The sequence below is a fragment of the Eleutherodactylus coqui genome, chromosome 1, assembly GCF_035609145.1.
Source record: "Eleutherodactylus coqui strain aEleCoq1 chromosome 1, aEleCoq1.hap1, whole genome shotgun sequence".
Classification (NCBI taxonomy): domain Eukaryota; kingdom Metazoa; phylum Chordata; class Amphibia; order Anura; family Eleutherodactylidae; genus Eleutherodactylus; species Eleutherodactylus coqui.
The window spans coordinates 201,099,095-201,121,159 of NC_089837.1; the positions used below are offsets into that span (position 1 = coordinate 201,099,095).

The following is a 22,065-nucleotide window of genomic DNA, read 5'->3' on the forward strand; positions in this document are numbered from 1 at the left end:
AGCCAGCAGATAGCGCCGTTGTATAACGGCAGAAAAAGAGTAAGCCCCCTAGGAAAACCAGGATACAAGTTGGATTGGAAAGGGTTAAAGTACTCTTTGAAACAAAAATAAGTGCATATATGTGGGAAAACAGAGGACTGTGAAATATAAATTGGATCTTGATTTGACCACCATTTGTCTACCGTTGTCAGAGCATACGTACTGTACAGTTAAACAGATGTCATCAATCTTTATTATCAGTGAAAACTTCTAAATCATTAAGAGGATTTTTACGACTACGAAAAAAAAAACATGTAAACTCTCTTCAAAATTCCAGTTAGTAAAAGGTATTTAAGTCAAGTAGCACAATAATCATCTGATGATAAAACAATATGTATAGAAAGACACAACTAGTGACTGGAACTGTGCAATATATTAGGGCCAAGCAGAATGATTTTAGTGCCATTCAATATTAAAAAGTTGAATCAAACTAGTTTCAGGAGCTAAAAAGCGCTATAGTGAGTGTGTTATTTCAAAGGAGGCACGAAAATCCTCACGGTTGATTTGCAGAGAGCTGATTATTTAGAGAACAACAAGGAAGGAGAATGTGGCATTAGTAATGCAAAGGCTGGAAAGGCAAGTGGCAAGACACTATGCCCAGTGAACTAAACATTTTGTTCCCATCTCTACTGGCAAGTCATAAGGCCAAGTTATATTTAAAAATAATGTGCAGAAGGTCAGCCGACAAACAATATTAAAACAAGTAACGCTGAGATATCTGTGGTCACGTTCTTCAGTGTTAGTGTGTAACTCAAGACTCGACATTCTTGATGTCTTTTTAGATCTTACCTTAATGAAACATACAATGTTAATAAACAGACAAAGTCCAGAGTTAGTATCTTGGTATTATAACATTTATTAAAATAATGCTATGGGGTTAATAGAAACAGCAAAGAACCAAAGAATTAAAATGCAAGCCATGTAAAAACCCAACTAAAACCCAATGTCATCCAGTCGCTAACTAGAAGCCAAGAAAGACAACACTCCCAATATAATAAAGTACTGCAAAACAATTGGCAATTTTAGTTATCAAAATTGTGGGTTTTGCATTTTTGTATCCTTTTTCTCAATCAGGAAAAAATCCATTTGAATGTTATATAACATACATATAAAACAAGATAGAAAAATACATTATAAACTTGTAACAATGGCTGTAAATACATTATTTTACATTTTTAGGCAATAGGTTGGTTATGATACATACATAGCATGAAAACTACTAAGGTTATAAAGAATAGACAAATACATTTTCATCTGTAAGGTTACATATCAGCTACACTCCCATCTAAACATTCTAAAAAATAAAATATATAATACTGTTAAAGAAAAAAAAGAAAGACTGAAAAAAATCATAATACTGAGATCAAAGGCAGAGATTTCAAAAAGTCATGCTTTTCTCTTAAAGTTGACTCCTTTGTTCCGAAGTTTGTTCATAGCAATCATGTCTTACATAGGTCTATTCAATAGACTTATGCATTGTCCATCATTCCCAAAAAAAACTAAAAAGTATAATCTAAATATAAAACTTCTAAAAATGTCCAGGTTTATCACAAGTGAGATGAATCTGGATCAAATACTGATTTTTAAACGGTTTGATCTCTCTAAATGCAAAACTGTTCAAAAACAGAAATAAACTGCTATACTGTATATATAGGAAGACAAAGCTGGTGGCATGGGAAATAAAAGCTGGATGCTGAATTAGAATGCATGTCTGTTGCATAGTAAATCAACTGATAATTTGTTCCAGTGAGATGGGATGGCAGACTAGACCACCACAAAGGTGCTTAAAAACTAAAGAGTTCTAGGCTTCAGTGCTGACCTTTTAATAGGGACTGTATTAAACACTGTACACAGGGCAGGGGTGATAAAACTGGGAAAAAATATTTCAGAACATTGCCACATCTGTAACAAAACCTTACTTTAAAAGGTTACATATGTAGCAACGTTTTACAACACCGCTCAATACACGGGAGTTAAAGGGTTGTCCGGTTGTCAACTACTGATTGTCTATTCATAGGATAGGCCCTGAATAGTAGCCTGTGACATTCCGTGATCACCAATTCTCTGAGCCGGCATGCTCATGCACTGAGCTGATATCTGCAGGAAGCACTATGCAGTGACCAGGCTTGCTATTACAGGCATTGAAATGAATTGCAACTTTGCCTGTAATACCACGCCTGACCACTTCCAGGATGAATGGAGCTGTCTGCTTCCTGCAGAAATGATCTCAGTGCATAAGCATACTGGCCTAGCGAACAGCTGATTGGCAGGGTCCCCAGGTGGCAAACCCCTGCTGATCTACTAATGACGGCCTATCCTAAGGCTAGGCCAACAATAATTTGCAACTGGATGACTCCTTTAGGTAATACTAAAATGTAGTTGGCATTATGTAAGGGTACAGGCAAGAAAGTTATGAAAAGCTTTTTTGCGGTAACAATATTTTGTTCTTAGTACAATATTGGACTGGGCGACTGAATTCTACAGCTCAATGGAATTTCAGAATTTCTCATACTGCTAATAAACTTGAGGCCTATCAAAACTTGCTAGGTAACATGCTGCAGGCCATTTGACCTTGACGTAAATAAAAGGAACAAACTTATACAAATCCATGGGGCTAAATGACCATGGAGAAAAATAAGGCACTTTCTTTTCTTTAGACTTACACTGATATTGAAACAAAAAAAAGGAGAAAAGAAAAAAGATGAGAGAGGGGAGGAAAAAAAGAAAAAAGGACAAAAAGGCTCTTTTTTGGTCTTATTCCTTGACTACCACCAAAACAAAAGCATTCAATGCAATAAAGGGTTGTTTTTTTGTTTTTCCTTTTTTTATAACACTTGAAAGTATAAAATGCTACATTTCCAAAAATATAGTTTTTTTTTCTGCACCAGCACCCTTGTATAGTAAAAGTATCTACTTTTTGTTCATGTTTTCAATGCACTACACTGTATCTACAATTTCAATACAATTATACAGCAAATAGGCAAGCATGGCTTTTACATCCTTAAATGTTTTTTTTCTATACAGGGAGGTCTAAAACATATTTGACAATTTGCCCAGTAATGTGATACATAATGCATGTACCTTGTTTCCAATACTTTAATAAATGAGGCTTTATGACTGTAACATCATTAATTGCGTCACCCGATTTGTGTGCAGCTAACGACGTTGCAGTCTCAATTTGTATAGCGCAGTACAAAGTTTACAACTCAGAATGTCATGGCACCCTTATCAATGTAGCAAATTTGGCAGGTGATATCACAAATAAAACAAATCGGAAAGTTGACCCTGTGGGGGTACTGTAGTGACTCGAGTAATTTCTAATTTTTAATATTTGTTCGTTTAAATATATAAAATCACTTCACCAGTGAAATCCCTGACCAATCAGGTTCATGCATGATGCATCATCACAACACAGTACATTCAGCTTTATACTTCACTATACGAGAGAAAAAACAAACAAAATCGAGTTCCCTAGAAGTCTCTCACAGTAACTGCCTCTGTCATTGGTAGTTGAGGATCAGCTGTCTTGCCAGTACGGTAGATGAAGCCTTTATACCGTTCGTTTGGTTAGGACACTAGAATATGATCAGTGCGAAGGGTTGAATTGGACCTTATTGCTTTACTACAATTCAGTGCAGATACTATAATCACTTTCACCCAACCAGGGAAAGAAAAAACAAATGCAAAAAAAAAAAAAATGTTGAGTTGGAAGATAACCATTTTTCTGGGTCTTTTGTTAGATGGTAAGACGAACGGACAAGTGCCTCAGCTCGCTGCACTGAAGACAGGCAAGCAGAGGCGTTTACCAGTTAACTGATCAGCAGGCAGGCATGGTCAGGTCATCATTGGGTGAAGAATTCAGAGGTCAGAAGGTCATAGGTTAGTTGCCGGTGGCGGCTGGGTGGTTAGAAACAAAAATAAAAAAAATGAACAAAAAATAAAAAAAATTAAAAACAAAAAAAAGAAAGAAAAGATAGAGAAGAGATTAGTTTCAGCTAGTGACTGCTTAATGACAACATGAAAAACTAATCACAACTAATAAAAAAACAAGCATGTTTAATACTGACATACTGATTGACACCATCTACAGAATGCAACAAAATCATGACACCAAGTATCATGATTCGAATGTGTGAAGGAGGAGCCCACGTCCATAAAACTGGTTAACAAGTAGAAAAAATGGAAATAAAAACACAACTAAGGGCTAATGGTTAGTAGCAGTCGGAAATTGGAGACGATAATGGATCAGCTTGGAACTCAGAAAGGAATTTTCAGACAGTCAGTGCGCAAAATCAGTATCTGACTGCTATTAAGCATTAGTACTCCCCAATGGTGCAAGCATTGAAGCATCTAATATTAATGATGATGTGATTATTAACTTGGATTAGAGTAATGGACCTAAAAGAACATTTTTTACGCAAAAATTAAATGAAGAAAACTCAATGCTTTAATATAAACTAGGGGCCAAACGAGATTGTTTTTGTTCAATAAAATTTTATTGCTCATTTCTATTTACAAACAGAAAATATCTTGGCCTCATAATACAAAGCATAATAAACTCTGGTCTAGCACAGTAGGCATCATCATGTGAACCAGGAACGGCTAACACTATTGCTACTGGCAGCATTTCCAGTTGAAAATACTAATTTACACAATATAGAACACATATAAAATGCATTTTGTATGTAAACACTGTAGAAGTTCTGGCTTTTTTATATCTAGACTCTAAAAAGTTTTTTGAAGTACATAAAAAAACCAAAACGAAATAATCTAATATGCTAATAAAGCATTTTATAACTACAAACAGCCCCCTAATTTCAACGCTAATAACTCTGCAAATACAATAAAATCTGGCATTTCATATACATTCCTGCATTATATTTTTATATATCTTACGCCATCTGTAAATACTATTTTCTTTTTGGAAAAAAAAAAATAAAATAAAATAAAAATACAGTAAAACAAAAAGTTCTCAAGTGGAAAAGTTAACATTCCCAGTGTTCTTGAGCCCTTCCTTCCTCAGTAAGTCACAATCTCCTTCGCTAAACTTGGTCCACTTAACAGTAGTATGTTTTAAGACTCTTTCAACAGCTTTATTATATATAATGAGGTTCCATTTGCTTATACTGTACTGTTGCCATCATGACTATAGCAGAGGAGATGTAGACAAAACGTTTTCAGTGCAAAGTCAGATTTGTGGCATTTCGGAAAATAAAAATCCAGTAGGTTCACAGATAGCTTAGTCTTAAAGCCCGTGCATCAGTTGGTCAACTTCATGAACGGAAAGACTAAAGATAGAATCTCTTGAGTTAATCAGATTCCCTTCCAATATCTTAAGATTTTAAAGTATAACCATATTCTCTTTCGTTCTTCAATAAGAACTGTAATGCTTGCTTAAAAACCTGCTTGTGTACAGCAGACCGAAATCTTAATATAGCTGTGGCTCGTGACTACAACAATGGCATAATGCAGTCAGACAGACTTCTATTTTGATGTACATTGATCCCAATGCACTACTTTTAACTGGATTAAAAAAAAGATGTAATCAAGAGATTTGGTTACAAAGTTATCAGTTGGTGCAACTTACTGGCTTAGCTGTGATACATCCTCTGCCAAGTCTATGGACAAATACAGTACACACAGGTTTAATAACTGTGCAACATTATTAACAGATTATGACAAGTATTTCTGTCTGTTACAACAATTCAACTGAATAGAATAGGATACAAATGTAGTCAGGAATAATCATTGAAATGACTGCCCTTCAAGTCAAGAATGCTTAATTAAAAAAGAAGGATCTGTTCCAGGACTGAGTTTAAAGTCAAATGTATCACACGAGGCAGAAGAGACTTTAAAAACATCTGCAATATCTCACTTCTTGTCAAAAATGTAAGAAGGGGGAGGCTTAAACTTTGTAAAAAGACAGTTTTTTGCAGATGCCAGGATGATGCTTACTACAATAATGTGTTCATAACCTAAACAATGGGTTTCAAATCCAGTATTCTTGATATATTACTAAATGTAGACTGAGAACCGGGAAATGTAGTTTGAGAAAAAGGACCTTCAAGACTCCAATTTTCCCTGTTAATGTTGAACTCTTGATAATGGAAACTCCGATGGGGAAAAATGCTTAATGGAGCACTGCACGAATACTACACAATGTCCAAAATTGCAGAATTTTATATTTTGCCCTTTTTGCTCTAATGTTGTGTATTACAAGTGACCTAATGTGTTTGGAAAGGCTATGTATTAAATTACATTCTGTACACTACTGGTTAGGACCCAATGTTGATATTTCTACTTTTTGAAACACTGTGCTGTCTCTATCAAAATGATACTGATCATTGCATTTACTATATGCCTAATAACGCAAATGGTATACCTATGCAGACTTCTGTTCCTTTGATTCATTGACAAAAATTAATTAAAATCATCCTCGTTCGTTTCAAACAGACATCTGCAAAAATTTGTCAAGGGTAAGCACCCAAAGGCCTCCATATTCTACTTTTATAGTTAAGCATTCATCTGTCCGGCTTTCCAACACCAAAGTAAATTCTGCACGCCAACCCAGAGCAGTATATGTCAGTTGTATGCCCACTCGTAAAACGAAAGATAGGACAACAAAAAGGGGGATTAAAGAAAAAAAAAATCACTGGGCACGTTTCAAGAAACAGATCAACGACCAATGGGTAATTAGCATTTCCTGAACATCTGCTCTAAATTGCTGAGTGCATATTAAGTGTGGTGTTGTAAAGTAAAACTACAGACATAGCACTTCTCATAAAACAAGAGAAAAGAAAAAAAAAGAAAGAAAAAACAACAAACTACACAGCTAAACTAACCTCTGTCTGCGGTCACAATCCTTTGGTAAGGATGGACTCGCATATCATGCCTTCGAACTTTAGTTGCCACCGCACCTAGTTAAATTGCAATTACCAAAACAATGTTAGAAACACAACATTCACTTAAAAAGTACACACAATACAGTAACAACAAGGTTCATCGAAAACTGCAGCTTACATGATGTTTTGCTACAAAAAAAAGGATTTATATTTAAGAAAGCAACAAGTTAAGGCACAGTAGTTTGGAGTCATTGCTATATAAAAGATACATGTGCAGATTAATATTGCATTTAATATCACACCATCTGGCCTTAACCTGCTCAGCCCTGTGAGTTCGGTGGGTGTCTGCAAGCACCTATGACACTGAAGGGCATCATAATGCATTTACTTGCCACTGAATAGCAGTAGATCTTGAAATCTGTTCGACCCAAGAATAATGAAGCTTTACTAGTCACGTAATCATTGAAGTGCTGTACTCTTCGCAGACTAACACCGTTTTTTCTTTTACTTTAATACTGATATCAGTTGTATTAAAAAAAAAATATTCCAGTTTTACAATTTTAAAATTGAGTATTCATTATCTTAAGTCATTATTTTAAGTAGAAACCACATGAATTAAGTGATTAGTAAAGCGCACAGAGTAGGTAACTTAGCAGTCAGCATTCTACTACACACTCACTCACTGCTAGTTAAACGTAGACTAAATCAAATATTGATCAACATAAAAAAAGGTTTATTTTATCTATGTGCAAAATAAAAAATAAGTGCAAGTAAGTCACTGACTGCTAGGCAAAGTTTATTTCCAAATCTCTTTTCTTTTTGTTCAAAAACTGCTGACACTACACAATTGCTAAAAATTTCAAATCTGATGATCAGTGAAGGGTCATTTAAGATTTTCTTGAATTCTTAGCCTTTCGTGGGGAAAGCCATACCTGAAGACAAAAGGAAGGGAATTGAAAAGCAGTTAGAATTGGTTTGCGTTTCTAATTTGACTAATGTCACATAACAAGGCGTTACATTGCATGTTAAAGGGGTTCTCGCATGACAGACATTTCGGGCATATTGCTAGAATAGGCCATCAATGTCCGGTTGGCAGGGATTTAATAGCTGTGACCTCGGATGATCGCTACAACCAGTTGGGCTCAGAAAGGGCAACCGTGTTTCCATTCAACTTTTTTTTTTCACACAACAAAATGGATCGGTATTAGAGTCAATGATTTGTTGATGCAGGAAGAAAAAGTCGAAAGACAACTAAATGGCAAGGTGCCTTGAGCTCTGCTGCCACTTTAGTCTATTAATTGCCAACTGTGAGAGTAGTCATATGACAAGATTACTTGGTTTCTCGCTCTTAGAACAATCACATATTAGTCACATGTCACTAATGTCTGTGATGAAGATAATACCCTTAATAACACTACTTAATAAATCTAATGACCCATTTAGACGGGACGAGCCGTCAGGCAAACTATGCCCGACAGGGCTTCCCAATGATGCTTGTTCCTGCGCTGTTACACAGGAGCAAGTATAGCCGGCATGGAGGTGGACTGGGCCGGGGAGCGTTCTCTCCCTGCCCGTCTCCATTCACTTTAAACAGAGAATTGTTCAGAAGCGAGCAACTGCTATTTACACTAAACGACTTCCCTTCAGTTTCTGCATGCATTTACATGGGATGACTATTGTTCAAAGTTCCGCGGAGTGCAGGAATTTGAACAATTCTGAATGATAATCGTCCAGTCTAAATGGCCTTTAAGTCAAATTAAAACACCAACTCCCTTCAATGGTTTGCATAATGGGTCTGGAAAACAGCTGGTTTTGCCAATAAACATCTTTGGAACTGGTCCAGTCTATTAGCCTAAATGACAACAAAATCTTGTGCCGTTGAACTAACAGAAGCGGACAAAGAATACAGCAGACTTTCAGTTATGAGCCTGTTGCCTCTTCAAGAAACAATTGCAAGCTAATGCGCATCTGCTTGCATACACAGCAGCTCGTCTCTGATGGAGCTCCCCTTATAAATAGGGAGATCTACATACTGTTGGTTCATGTTGGCTAAAGAGCACAATATTTTTTGTCTTACCGATAGTGGACTGGACCTTTCCCCATATTATGCTGCCCTTAAATAGGGTAGCATTGTCAACAGTAGTGCCACAAGTGCCTTGATTTTCAGAGGAAACAGTCCAAATTGCATTTTTCTAGCGCAATTTAGTATGTTGGAGCCAAATTTAATTTCTATTTTCACTAATCTTCTATCTTAACATACCCTTAATGAAGACTAGTGGCCGTTTTACATTGTTCCCTCTTTTTTTGTTATACATAACGCTGCTAATTTTCCCATTATACTGGGTATTTAGCAATTAATTTAAAAAAATTGTAAGTAATTTCAGTTTGGAGTCTGTATTTCTATAAAATGATAATGCTTAAAGACAATTGCATTTAAAATATTTAAACTGTCTTTGTTATGTGAGACAAATTACAGGGGTTCTGCAGTGAAATGCTATAGATGACCTATCATCAGAAGAGATCATCAATAGCTGATTGGCCGGAGCCCGTCGAACGGGAACCCGGCCAATCAACTGAGCGGGTGCATGCTGTCCGCACCGCAAAAACACAGAGGTTGGATGGCAGCCTCCGTGCCAAACCTCTGTGTAGTGGCTGGTGCTTGCAACTACAGGCCAGGCTCCCATTGATTTCAATTAGGGCCGTGCCTGCAGTTACAAGTACCGGCCACTACATGGGAGGTCGGCATGGAGACTTCCGCTCCAAATACACAGAGATCGGACCTCTGTATATTTACGGCGCTGACAGCATGTGCCTGCTCAGCTGATCGGTCAGGGTCCTGAGCGACAGACCCCACAGCCGATCAATTGTTGATGACCTATCCTGATGATAGGTCATCAATAGGATTTCCCTGGAAAACCCCTTTAAGTGTTGCCTCAAACGGTTTCCGGGACCAAGATATTGATGGTCTATTCTCAGGCAAGTCATCAATATCAGATTGGAGGGGTCTATATCCCTTTTTTCCCCATCTGATTAGCTGTCTAAAGTGACCACGGTGTTCATGTGATTGCTGCGGTCACTTCACTGCATACCAGGTACATTACATAGCGGCTGTGCCACGTACAGCGCTGAGTTGCTCTTAGGCCATGTGATCAATAAACGTGACATCAGAGACCTAAGAAGAGGCAGTGGCACTCACCCAAGCACAGCGGCCTCTTTGATCAGCTCATTGGTGGGGGCTCCAAGTAGCAGGCCCCTATCAATCTGATATTGAAGATCTATCATGAGGATATCTCAGCCCCCAAGAAACCCTTTAGGGCCTTTAAGGTGGTTTGGAGATAACCACTGAATACAGAAGGAAATGATGGCATTTTCTTTTGAGATTACTGTAACAACATACTGTTATAGTCTGTAAAAAGACTTTGCGCTTGCAAAAATCTGCTGTTTATGTCTATGCAAGCAACATAACAGCTACATAGCATAAGCTTAACCTAAGGGACAACAATTAATTAGACCCCATCAGAGGTGTCGGATGGCACCTAGACATATGATTGCTGCCCAATATTAAAAGGGCTGTCCGAGACCCAAAGGAGCTATTAAACTATTACAGTGCCCACCAACATTTTTGTAACATGCTTACCATTAAAAAGAAGTGCCAAAAGCTCTTCTCAGGCACATCCGCAGTTCACTGCCAGGGATATAGCTGCTGATGTAACCGTGCAAATCGAGCTGGGAAGGCACCTGAGATTGTGTACGTGATGTCAGCGAAAGATCAGGATTTTTTTGACAGTACAGACATATGACCATTGCGTGAAATGGGACATTTTTTTAATAGGTATATTACAAAAATGTTAGTGGGCACTGTAATAATATAATCAATAGCACATGTGGTTTTCGGACAACTTTAAATGTTTTAGTACTTTACGGAATTTGAAAAGGTAGTCCATGCATAAAGTTTTACTACTACATGGTTTGCAATGGTAAGTGAATCTCTACAGTCCATACAAGCTTAAAAACATAGTTTGCCTTAGGGCTTAATATAAAGTGATATTCTTTCACATGGAGTGGTTAAAAGATTCCTGAAGGATGGAAGTTGAAAGTACCTTGAAAGGAAAAAAGTGTTATTCATATTCATGCAAACGGTAATTTTTGGTCGACAAAACTGGTTTAAGAAAAAGGATGTTAATAGATTTCAGTTTGACATTGACCTAATAAAAACTTGTAAATATAAAACACAATAGATGACATCATGTTCACTTGTCTGTACTAATAGATCATATACGGCCTTCGACTGAAATCACCATGCCATCCATTTATGAACTCCGACATGGTATTCAGTGCAACCAGTAAGGAATAAGTCATTTTAACAAGGTTCTTTGACAAGAGTTATGCCCTGCTTAGGCAGAGTGATTATTACCGTATATACTCAAGTATTAGCCGACCTGAGTATAAGCCGAGTCAATAAGTTTTACCACAAAAAACTGGGAAAACGTATTGACTCGAGTATAAGCCGAGCTATACTCAAGTATATATTAGGTAAAAAAAAAACCCGCAATACTCCCCTCCCAGCCGGCGTTTGTGACCCTAATGCGATGCTCTCCCCGGCGGTGCGGCAAGCTGTTTCAGACTTCTACCTGCTGTCATCTCCCTGGCTCGGTTTTAAATTCCCCCGCCGTCAGCGCTGTGTAACTAAGCCAGCACTCGATAGAGCAATCACAGCCATTCAGTGATGTCATTCACTGAATAGCTGTGAATGATCGTGCCCGGCTTGATTGGCTGGCGCTCGATCCAATCACAGCGCTTAGTTACACAGTGGGGAGCAGGGAGATGACAGCGGGGAGAAGTCTAAAGCAGCTTGCTGCACTGCCAGGGAGAGCATCACGCCGGGGACACAGACGCCGGTTAGGAAGAGAGTATTGCGGGTTTTTTTTTTACACCTCACTTGAGTAAAAAGGCTTTTTAGGCACAAAAAAATGTGCTGAAAAACTCGGGCAAACAACTGAACTACGAATGAGAATCAGGAGGTTCTCACTCGTCATTTAGTTTCCGCCATCATAAAAACCAGCGCCGGCTCATGCACTTAGTATAGGTCCACAGCGCCGGCTCGTCCACATAGGATTGTTGAACACTAAAAAACTAGACGTGCTGGTGATGACGTTACCCGCTCGGGCAAACTACAATTATGAGATTCTCGGCCTGGGTAAAATGGGCGTTACATGTCTTTTATGTTGCAGCTTCCATAAAGAATTCCTTCAATGAAAGAAGGGGGGGAAGGGGCTTGTTATTTGTATAGTGCCAACTTATTCCGCAGCACTTTCAGGTAATCTTTTAAAAATGTATTACCCCCCAGCAAGCTGGGTGCTCATTTTACCGATCTCAGAAGGATGGAAGGCTGAGTCAACCTTGAGCCAGCTAACTGAACCATTCAGGGATTGAACGCGCAACCTTCAGGTCGTGAGCGAGAGCTTAGGACTACATTCTGTTGCCTTAACACTCTGTGCCACATGATGCCCCTAAAAGAGAAATTTATTTTTAACCATTTAAAGTAACTTGCTCAACTGCCACTTTAAAGGACAACTGTAAGCCAAAGGCAAGTTGAAAGCTCCCCTAGATTTAAGAACAGTGATAGAACAGTAAGGGCAAGTAACAAAACCAATTAAAATTTTCACCCCGTTTTAAATTTTCAAGGAAGAGCTATACACACACAAATAATCCACTATATCTTTAAAATATGAGTGTATATTATATATATCTCCCTTGAAAATGTAAGCAGAGCTGTAAATAAATATATACATAAACACATTTAATATATATAATGCTATATAACATCTAAATACGTTAATGCTTTTCTTCACAGATTAATTTTTACATAGAGTATTCTTTACATTTGTATACATACTGTTTTTGTAGTATATTTGCAACACTAAAGACACTTTCCTCAACAACGTGACCATTAGGCTGGGTCCACACGGGGGCAGATTTGCAGTGGAACGTCCGCAGCGGCATTCCTCTGCAGATCAGCCAGGGAAAGCCTGCCTCCAAAATCACACAATCTGGTGCGGATTTATTGCGTATTCCTGTGCGTAATCCACCCCTTCATTGGGAAGAGCTATTGTAAATACTGCGGAAAATCCGCCCCGTGTGAACCCCACCTAAGAGTCAACACGCGTTAGATAGATAAGATGGCAATATTTAAATCAACATTGATTAAGCAACTACTGACTAAAGCTTACCTAATACCCCACTTGTTTCAATAGGATACTCAAGGATTGATGTTGCTGGGGCCAGTGTATAAGGGTATTCATACGGTGTGTAGATCAAGCCAGCTTCTGGTGCCTGTTGGACTAGCGTAGCAGTCGGATGAGGGGTTCCATTTGGCATGACAGCGGCTGTCTGTATTTGTCTGATCAAAGGCATTAAGGTAGGCCCAGCTGGCGTAGGTGTACGCAAAGCAGCTGGGGGCAGTACAGGCGCAGGCCCAGTTATAATCCGTGGGGCCTGAGCTGTCGCTGCAAGAGAAAAGGCAAGGGCTGCTACAGTAAGCAAAGAAAAATTAGAAAGAAATGTAGAGGCAGCAGTATGAAAAATAGGATAAGGAATAGGTAAAAGAAAAAGACGGAAAAGTAGAAAGAAGCAGGAAGGAAGAAAGGAAAGGGGGAAAAAAGGAGAATCATTAGTTCATGCGCTGATCACACAGTGCCAAAGCACACCACTCAGATGCGTACAAGCTACCCCAATTACTAGTGTCATTAAATGCCAACATGCTTAAAATCAAAGCAAATACCCCAAGAAAGGGGCACATTGGAAGTACATGACTCAAATGAGAAAGAACATTTTTGGCAAGTCTCACAATGGAAAATAAATGTTAGCATTGCCAGTGATTTTGCAAAAGAAATATGAAAACACACAAGGACAGAACAAAGCATTTTTAAGAGAAAGTGTGAACAAGCATAAGGGAAGTTGTACACTATAGGTAACCATTACAATGTGAGCACACCAGATTTTAGCTGAGGGCCTTTTACACGGGCTGATCATCGTTCAGAATTCTCACGATCGAGCGAGACAGGCATTCAGTGAGTGATGATCACTGCTGTGTGAAAGCCCAGGACCGATCATTGCTGCCCGACAGGTCGTACCGTGTAAAAGGGCCTGAACAAGCAGACCATGATTTAAATGTCTGAACTCTCTGCACTAAAAACGTTTCTTGGTCAGTTAATAAGCGATTCTCTAGAATCAATCAAAACAGATAGTGTGTGGCTATAGGAACTCTTTAGTTATGCCAGTCAATGGAAGGGGGTCCTTGTTTTAACCCCTTAAGAACGAAGCTCAGTAAAAATACAGGGTAAAAGCTCCTGTTCCTGCAATCTAGCATGAGCAGGTCAGGTCATCGACTGTCAGTCAAGAGAAGGCAAAAGTGGTTTTTAACTGCTTCTGCCTTCTCCCTTTACTGGCTACATAGTGCTCTGTAAGTCCAGCCAAAACCATCACCATATGCTCACTGTAATCCCACACTATACAAATTATATATAAACATATCCGAAACAAGATGAGGAATCATTCCTGTACTTTATTTTAGCTTGTATACACTATATTTAAAAATAAACTAAAATTTTCTTTTTTCAAAGCTTTTTTATCCCAAAATAAAGCAAAACAAAAAAGTCAGGAAAAAAAAAAAAAGATATAAAAAAACAATGCAGCAAAAATAATTTTGGTAGCCAAAAAAAAAAAATAAGGCAGTAAAACCACCACATGGGCAAACTCCTTCAAAGAGGTCTGGTGCTTTAGGACCAAAACACCCTGGTTCTTAAGGGGTTAAAACAATTAGTACTTCCAGAGTATGGACATGAAGACACATTTAAAACACTGACTGCAGTGAATGAAATATATCTTGACAATTTTAATATAAAGCAGGAAAGGTCCACGCATGTCCTAATCTTTGGCTTCCATTAGGAAAGTACAAGATATGCTGCAGGTTTATAGAGACATTTCACATATTCCCAAGTTCTTCATTATTACATGTAAGAGCACTATAGTAGCAGGCATGCACCGAGATCAAGAAGCGGCCCTAATTGGATATTCAATAAGTTTTTGTATACATAAGCAATATACATAAAGCATGCATAGATGTGCAACAAAAAGATGAAGGAACAGCATGATTTATTTTAAAAACAAAACAAAAAAAAAAACATAAGTGAAATAAAAAAAAGCATGAACTTCAAAATAAGCATGTGATCTAAAAAAGAACAAAAAACAAAAGCCCAGAGAATTTCACTTTACATGAGCTAGGAATCTCTACCGTTATCTAAAGTGTTAAGGCAAAAAAATCCCCTTGTGATTGATGTCAGAGTTTTTATTTAACTCTTCAGTGTCCAGCAGGTGACATGCTAGATTTCGTGTTAGCATCATCAGCAGTCCAAGTCCTGCCAGAGAGAATGAAGGTCAGGCTCATAACACTGGCTCATGTTTTCCTTGAGGTTGTGATACTGAATTGGGACTGTGGGAGAGGTACTAGTGTATCCTTCTAAAAAGCGCCTTAAAAAATTAATCACATTTTAAAATATGTTAAAAAAAAAAAAAAAAGACCTCCACTTGAGGAGCATAAATGGTCACAAACATAGAAAAATGATAGGAGCAATAATGTAATGGCATGTATTAGTGCAGAAACTAAAAATGCTTTTATTTTACAATACGCGCTCCCCGTGTATGCGTCATACAAAAACTCTGATGGAAGTGTATATTTTTCTAAAGGAAGACCAGCTAGAGCAAAAAAAAACAAACAAGAAAAGCTTACGTGATTTTAAGTTGGCATCTCTGTATGTGCCATTCAAGATGGCTAGTTCCATCAGCTGCATTTTTTTTAAACTGTCTTCTCCTTCTGCCTGCAAGTTAGAATAAAAGAAAAATGATTGAAATTACATTTTCTAACAGGTACATCGATTTTTAAAAAGCAACAATTTTATTGATTTTACCATCCATTTGTATTTTACAGAAAACCTACGACATAATGGGAAAATACTACAGCACAGAACAGGATTGCAACTTAAAAGAAGCGTGTCATCCGAAAATGACCTGTTAGATAAATCAAGTTCTTAGGTTAAACCTATTAGGGAATTTTTGATGATTTTTTTTTCTTCAAATTTTCAACCTATATTTTAAAAACTTCCTAAAATCCAGCTTTTTTTACACTGAGATTTACTGCTTTATAAAAAAAACAAAAAAACATCAGTCATGTGATTATCACAGGCAAGATTACAATAAAAGGCGACACCTATATATACATAACACATGATCCACCATTCACAATAGACGTTGGTCGCAGCTTATGGGCCTTGTACATGGGGCAATAATCGCTTAAAATTGGATTAAACAAACAAAATGGTGCCATAATAGTCCAGTGTAAATGCAAAAACATTGTTTATAATTCATTCACTATTTGTTATCAAAAACTTTCTGTCAGCATAAAAAACAACGCTGGATTGCGGGCTTGTCGTTCTGTGTAAACGCTCCCCGTAGAAGGTGAAGTGCTGAGCGAGAAGCCCACGATGAAGTCTATCAGTCTAAACGCTCTGCACAAGCGCTAACGATCTTGGGCCTCCCTCACACAGGCGTTTGGAGAAAAGCAGTGTTTTTCAAAGCTGCGCTGACTGTGGTTTCAGCATCGTTTTTATGCAATTTTTAAAATGCAGCTAAGGATGCTGACAAAAAATAAATTCAATACTCACCTAGCCGGCGTTGTCCGGGTCCATCCCGCTGTTCTCCGGAGCTTACGGCACTTCTCATCGCTGACAGAGGATCTTTTGCTAGTGAGGGTGTTTGAAGACCTTGCCTCTAGTAACAGATTTCTCTGATTGGCTGAGCCCGCTGAGTGTCAACAGGCTCAGCCAATCACAGCCAGCACCCGGATGCACCAATCACTGCCATTCATTGAATGGCTGCGATTGGTGCATTTGAGCGCCAGTTCTGACTGGTGGAGCCGGCGCTCCTGAACCAATCAGAGCAATCTATCCTCAGGATAGTTAATTGGCTGTGGTCGGTCGTTTGGGACCCCAACTGATCAGCTGATTGTGCACCCCACTGACAGTGCAGCAATTACACAAAGATCTGAGTGGAAGTCTCTGCTCCAACCTCCATATAGTGGCCAGCGCTTGTAACTGCAGGCACAGCTCACGTTGATTTGAGAGCGGCGCCTGCAGTTACAAGTGCCGGCCACTACACAGCGCCTCTGCTCATACCTCAGTGTAATTGCTACGCTGTCAGTGAGCGCACAATCAGACGATTGGTTGGGGTCCTGGGCAACGGGTCATCAGTAGAATTCTCTCTAGAAAACCCCTTTAAGATTTAACGGTTGGATCTATTTAGCAACCATAGTTTGTTTACCAGAGTTTGCACCAATTTCTAATACATACGTTTAGCGTAAAGCATTGATAAATGTGCCCTCCCCTTGAGTATAACAGCAACTAGTCAGCATATGTTCTACATAACACTCTGTAACCACATGCTAATAAAGTTCCACAAAAAGAGGAAACAATACTGAACATGTATTTTTAATTAAAAGTACAATAGTTGAACAAATAATGTATTCCCAACAAACATGTAAACAAATTAGGGGACTTAAAAATTGCCACAATAAAATGACATTTATCTCGCAGACGCTAGAAGAACATGAAATGGAATATAATTTCTAAAAAGTGCTGTTATTTCCCTTCAGGGAATGTGAAATGGTAAGCAGATGGCTTACTTGGAGTGCACTATTATTCTCCTAAATGCAGTGCGGAGTGCTGGACTGTGGCGATAAATCATTTAAGTTAATACAGCGCCTGGACTACTTGTTCACTTGTGGCTTTTCCTATGAAGTAGTCTTAACACCATTTCTATTATTTTAATCAATCGCAGCGAGTCCCAGCAAGTAATGAGATGAGTACACTAAGCCTCGGGATGACACCGTATTTACATGACACCCAAAAGTAACATTGGTGCCGATATTACTTCGCATTCTTAAGTTTCCCATTAGCTGTGAAGCAGTTTATTAACCTTTAAGCGCAAATTGAAACGCGGCTAATGAACTAGGGGTCAATGTGCAAGGTTGCTGGCCTAGAGAAAATTACATCATTAGTACAAGTAATTCATCTGAATATTTTCTTTTTCCACATGAAGAGTCCCAGAAAACAGCATGTAAAGTATCTAGTTAAAGGGCTTGTGTCAATTTACTAGAAACGTAAAATGAGCATATTACCGCTAACCAGGACACGGTCACCAACATAGGCGTGTGCCGTTAATATCTGCAAGCTGGAATATCAAGAGAGCTTTCTAAATCAGTGCATTTCAAATAATCTGTAGACAATGCCATGTTATTGGCTGCGTGCTGCTATGCCAATCATGAACTGTGCCATCTTTAGAATCTACATGGCTTAAATGGCTGCTGAAATTCATAAAATAATTTACAGCATTTGAAAGTTGACAACTAGGCTATTTCTATGGGCTCTAGTTAGACGCTCCTTGTAATGTGTCACCTGAGAATCTCTAGGAAAGTTCAGATTGCCTGGTCACTAGAAAACATCTAAATGTTCCAGAAGGTCTGCAGGATTTTGCCCATTCCTTGCCATACTCTTTACATTTCTATGAATAGGCTAACTGCACAAAAGTTTTGATCAGTGGGGGTCCTGCTGATCATTAGAACGAGGGGGCTGCAGTGCTCACCTGAGCTCTGCACCCTTTCGACTGTCTTCATTGTTTGAGGGCTCCTCTCGGCAGCTGAAGATGGACTCGGAGGTCTACAGACCTCTTCTATAAACCACCATGCGTCCATCTTCAACTGCAAAGAGGAGCCGACAAGGCAGCTGTAGGGGTACAGCGCTTGTGTAAGTGCTGCCACCCCTTCAACCAAATGATCAGTGGAGGTGCCAGCAGCATGACCCCACGGTGTCCCTCTCTGCAGGGGGGGTGGGGTGGAAGAGTCGGGAGCAGTCCACTGAGCTACCTCCCCATGGGCCTATTTGCTTGGTTTTCACGCCTGGCCGATATACGGTGTCCCTCTCTGCAGGGGAAAGGGGCTGGAAGAGCCGGGAGCAGTCCACTGAGCTCCCTCCCCGTGGCACTATTTGCAATTGGAGGGGGTGGGATGGGGTGGAGCTAAGTCACGGAACTTATCCCCGCCCCGTCTGGCCCCCTCCCATTGCAAATAGTGGCAAAGGGTGAAGAGGGGGCGGGAAGCTCAGTGCTGAGAGGGGCACAGTATATCGTCCAGGCTTGAAAACGCAGCTGATATACAGTCGTCTGAAGCCGCCCTCATGCTGTGAAAATCCAGTTGCGTAGCTCATCTCTACAGGGTGTGTATTCTGCACTTCTCATCCGGCCTCCAGGTCACATGACCAGGACTCAGATTGTACTCTGTGCCCTGCAGTTAAAGGGCTTTTCCAATTGACTCTGACGCAGAATCATGACACTCACAGTGGGCACTACCTGGAAAACCCCTTTAATGGCTCAGTTTTATGTCAAATGTCAAACAATTTTTCTTTTCTTGCCCACAGCAACTAATTGCAACACAGCTTGCATTTCATATTCTGCTCTTCAAAATGAAGGCTGTGCTATGATTACTTACTGTGGCCAAGACAGACAGTTTTTCTTTATGCTAGTCATAAATCCGCCCCATTAACTGCAGGACATAGAGCAAAGTCACAAGTTCTGGTCATGTGACCTGGAGGCTGGAAATAAAGTTCAAAATACACTAGAATGCCTGGAGGGGATGAGCTACAGAACTGGATACTTTACAGCAAAGGTCAGTGATACTTTGATGGATTTTTTTTTTACTTTCATTGTCAAAAAAAAATCAAGCATCTAGAAGGAGTTGTTGGAATTGAATGACACTTTATATGTGTGATTGTAACATTGATATAAGTAAGGGAATTACAAGAGCAATTTAACGCAGAAAACTAGTCCTCTGTTGGGCTGCCTCTAGCTTGGATGCAGGATGTGATATACATATTCTACTGGCTATAAGTCTGGTGGTCTGGCAGGGTACGGAAGTGCGGCAATGTAAGGGTGCCACAGGAATGCCTCCACATCTGTGTGTGCAGCTTAGCATTAGCCTGCTGGAAAATGCCTCTTGGAAGCCGCCATGAGAGGAACACATATGTTCAGGACATCCTGCAGCCACATCGCTGAGCTGTAATTGTCCCTCATACCAACAGTAGGGGTGGCTGACTGTTATATGCTATGGCCCCCCCAGACCATCACACCAGCAGTAGGGGCAATGTAATCTACAGCAAAAGTAGGATTGAGGCGCTCACTCCTAAGTCTCCAGACATGGCCATTGTCCGTGACATATTACGTTGAGCCAAAAAAAAAAGTCATATGTCCATGCAGTTCAGCCTATTACCTCCTTCCCCCTCAATGTTGAGCCAAAGTAAGGCAAAAAAACTCTATAATAAATAGCCAATTTTCCTAATTTAAAAAGGGGAAAAAAATCCCTTCCCAACTCCAAGTCTGGGAATCAGAATAATTTGTTACTGTAATATCTAATATAGTAACGCTCCAAAAAGGCCCAAGTGGTGGACAATTCATTGATACGACCATCCAGCTTCTTGTAGTCCAATAATACGGATCCTTTATTACATTATAGAAGCATCTAGTGGTCAACTAGCTCTACACAAGCCAAGAGAGAAGCCCACTACACACAAGGAGCCTCTGAGAACATTTCTATAATCCAAGAGTGGAACCACTTTCAGGATCTCAGGTGGCAAGACCGTTCAGCTAAATCACACCCCAACTCTAATTTTTGTATATCTGCCTCAGATGTAACTGCATGCAGAGTTTTGCAGCAAAATGACAACTAATTCAAGGGGCTTGTTTTTTTAGTTTTTACAAAGTGTACATAAAAGGAGTGCTTCTTTACACCCAATTGGCTATATCTCATTGTAGTGAATGACCGATTCAAATTATAAACTTGGACTCTGCAGCTTCCCCTTTTTTATCAATCAGCGTCACAGGGCAAATACCCCACCAATGACATCATAAGGGGGTTTTCCAACTGATGACCTATCCTCAAGATATGATCATCAAGGTCATTAATAATTGAACAGCTGGGGTCTGCTGCTCAGGACCCCAACCCATCTGCTGTGCCAAAGTGTACAAAGCAGAAACAGAAAGCTCTGACTCATGTAGTGTCCGGCACTGGAAATTTCATGCGCAGCTGTCATTGATTTTAATGTGAGCTACAGCTGCAATTACCAGGGCCAGCCACTACACAGTGGTTGGAGCTATCAGCCTCTGCTCTGTACAATGTTCGGGTGCTGACAGCAGGCACTAAAACACCTGATCAGAAGACTCCAGTCAATTAACTATTGATAACCTGTCTTGAAGACCGGTCATCAATAGCAATAGCCCATAAAATCCCTTTAAGTTTAAGTAGTGGTAATAGAAGAAAATTAACATTTTGTAGTTATTTAATGCCAGAGAGACAAAGAATATGGTTTCCTAGGATACAAAAAATAAGCATCCAGAAAAGGTTCAAAATGGTGGCCATCAGGAATTTAGATTTCTGTCAAGTTTGGCAGAGCACAAGAAACAACCGACCCAACCAACCATCTATAGGTGTTTTTTACATCTTACCTATAATTGTACAGTAACTGATTTAAATGCACTAAAATGAGAATTCAGACTGTGGATGGCTTCAAGGAAAGGTAGGATAAACATTAGAAGCAGGTGAACATCCAGAGTTCAATTGCAAAGATAGTCAGCGATTAGATGTTAAAACGCCAATAAAAAGAGGTCAATATTAAATTTAAGTCCATAACGTGACACAAAGCTTAAGCGGAGTGTTGCATTTCCACATGATAAATGTGTAATTACTGCTCATAGAGCTTTGCTTTATTGTTTAGGAGGTGGTGGATGGATTTGAAAAGTAACCTAGCAACTAAGATTGTGCTCTGAAATATAATAATCCCCTGTCCTATAGACTCCGCAGTGTGGGGTTCTTTATCTGAGGAAATTGCTAGCACTGCGGAGTATAGGCTCTCATAGTCTAGGCTGCTGCCGTGGAGTGGATCTTTAGGAAGAGTGCTGCTGTTGTTCCGTAATTGGTACTACTCCATGCACTTAGATATCAGTTGCAAATCCGTCCGCCGAAGCAACAAAGTAGAGAAACCCTCTGAAAGAGCATGTCGTCTGGAACATTCAAGGTGCGCAAGAA

The 22,065-nt window shown here is 39.4% G+C and overlaps 1 protein-coding gene across 9 annotated transcripts in view; it reads right to left on the reverse strand.

Annotated features, from left to right (window-relative positions):
• Positions 1-871: 871 nt before the first annotated feature.
• QKI (QKI, KH domain containing RNA binding) overlaps positions 872-22,065 on the reverse strand; it is a 185,370-nt gene continuing 164,176 nt past the window's right edge. The window contains exons 5-9 of one of the 9 annotated variants that reach the window (XM_066605422.1): positions 15,670-15,757; positions 13,112-13,387; positions 6,882-6,956; positions 5,627-5,657; positions 872-3,936 (exon numbers count right to left, since the gene is read on the reverse strand). In XM_066605422.1, the coding sequence (XP_066461519.1) occupies positions 3,882-3,936; positions 5,627-5,657; positions 6,882-6,956; positions 13,112-13,387; positions 15,670-15,757 (525 nt within the window). In that variant the 3' untranslated portion in view covers positions 872-3,881. Of the gene's footprint in view, positions 3,937-4,513; positions 7,814-9,644; positions 10,620-13,111; positions 13,412-15,669; positions 15,758-22,065 lie in introns of those variants that run through there. The other 8 variants (XM_066605421.1, XM_066605420.1, XM_066605423.1 and 5 more) reach the window with 8 other exon arrangements.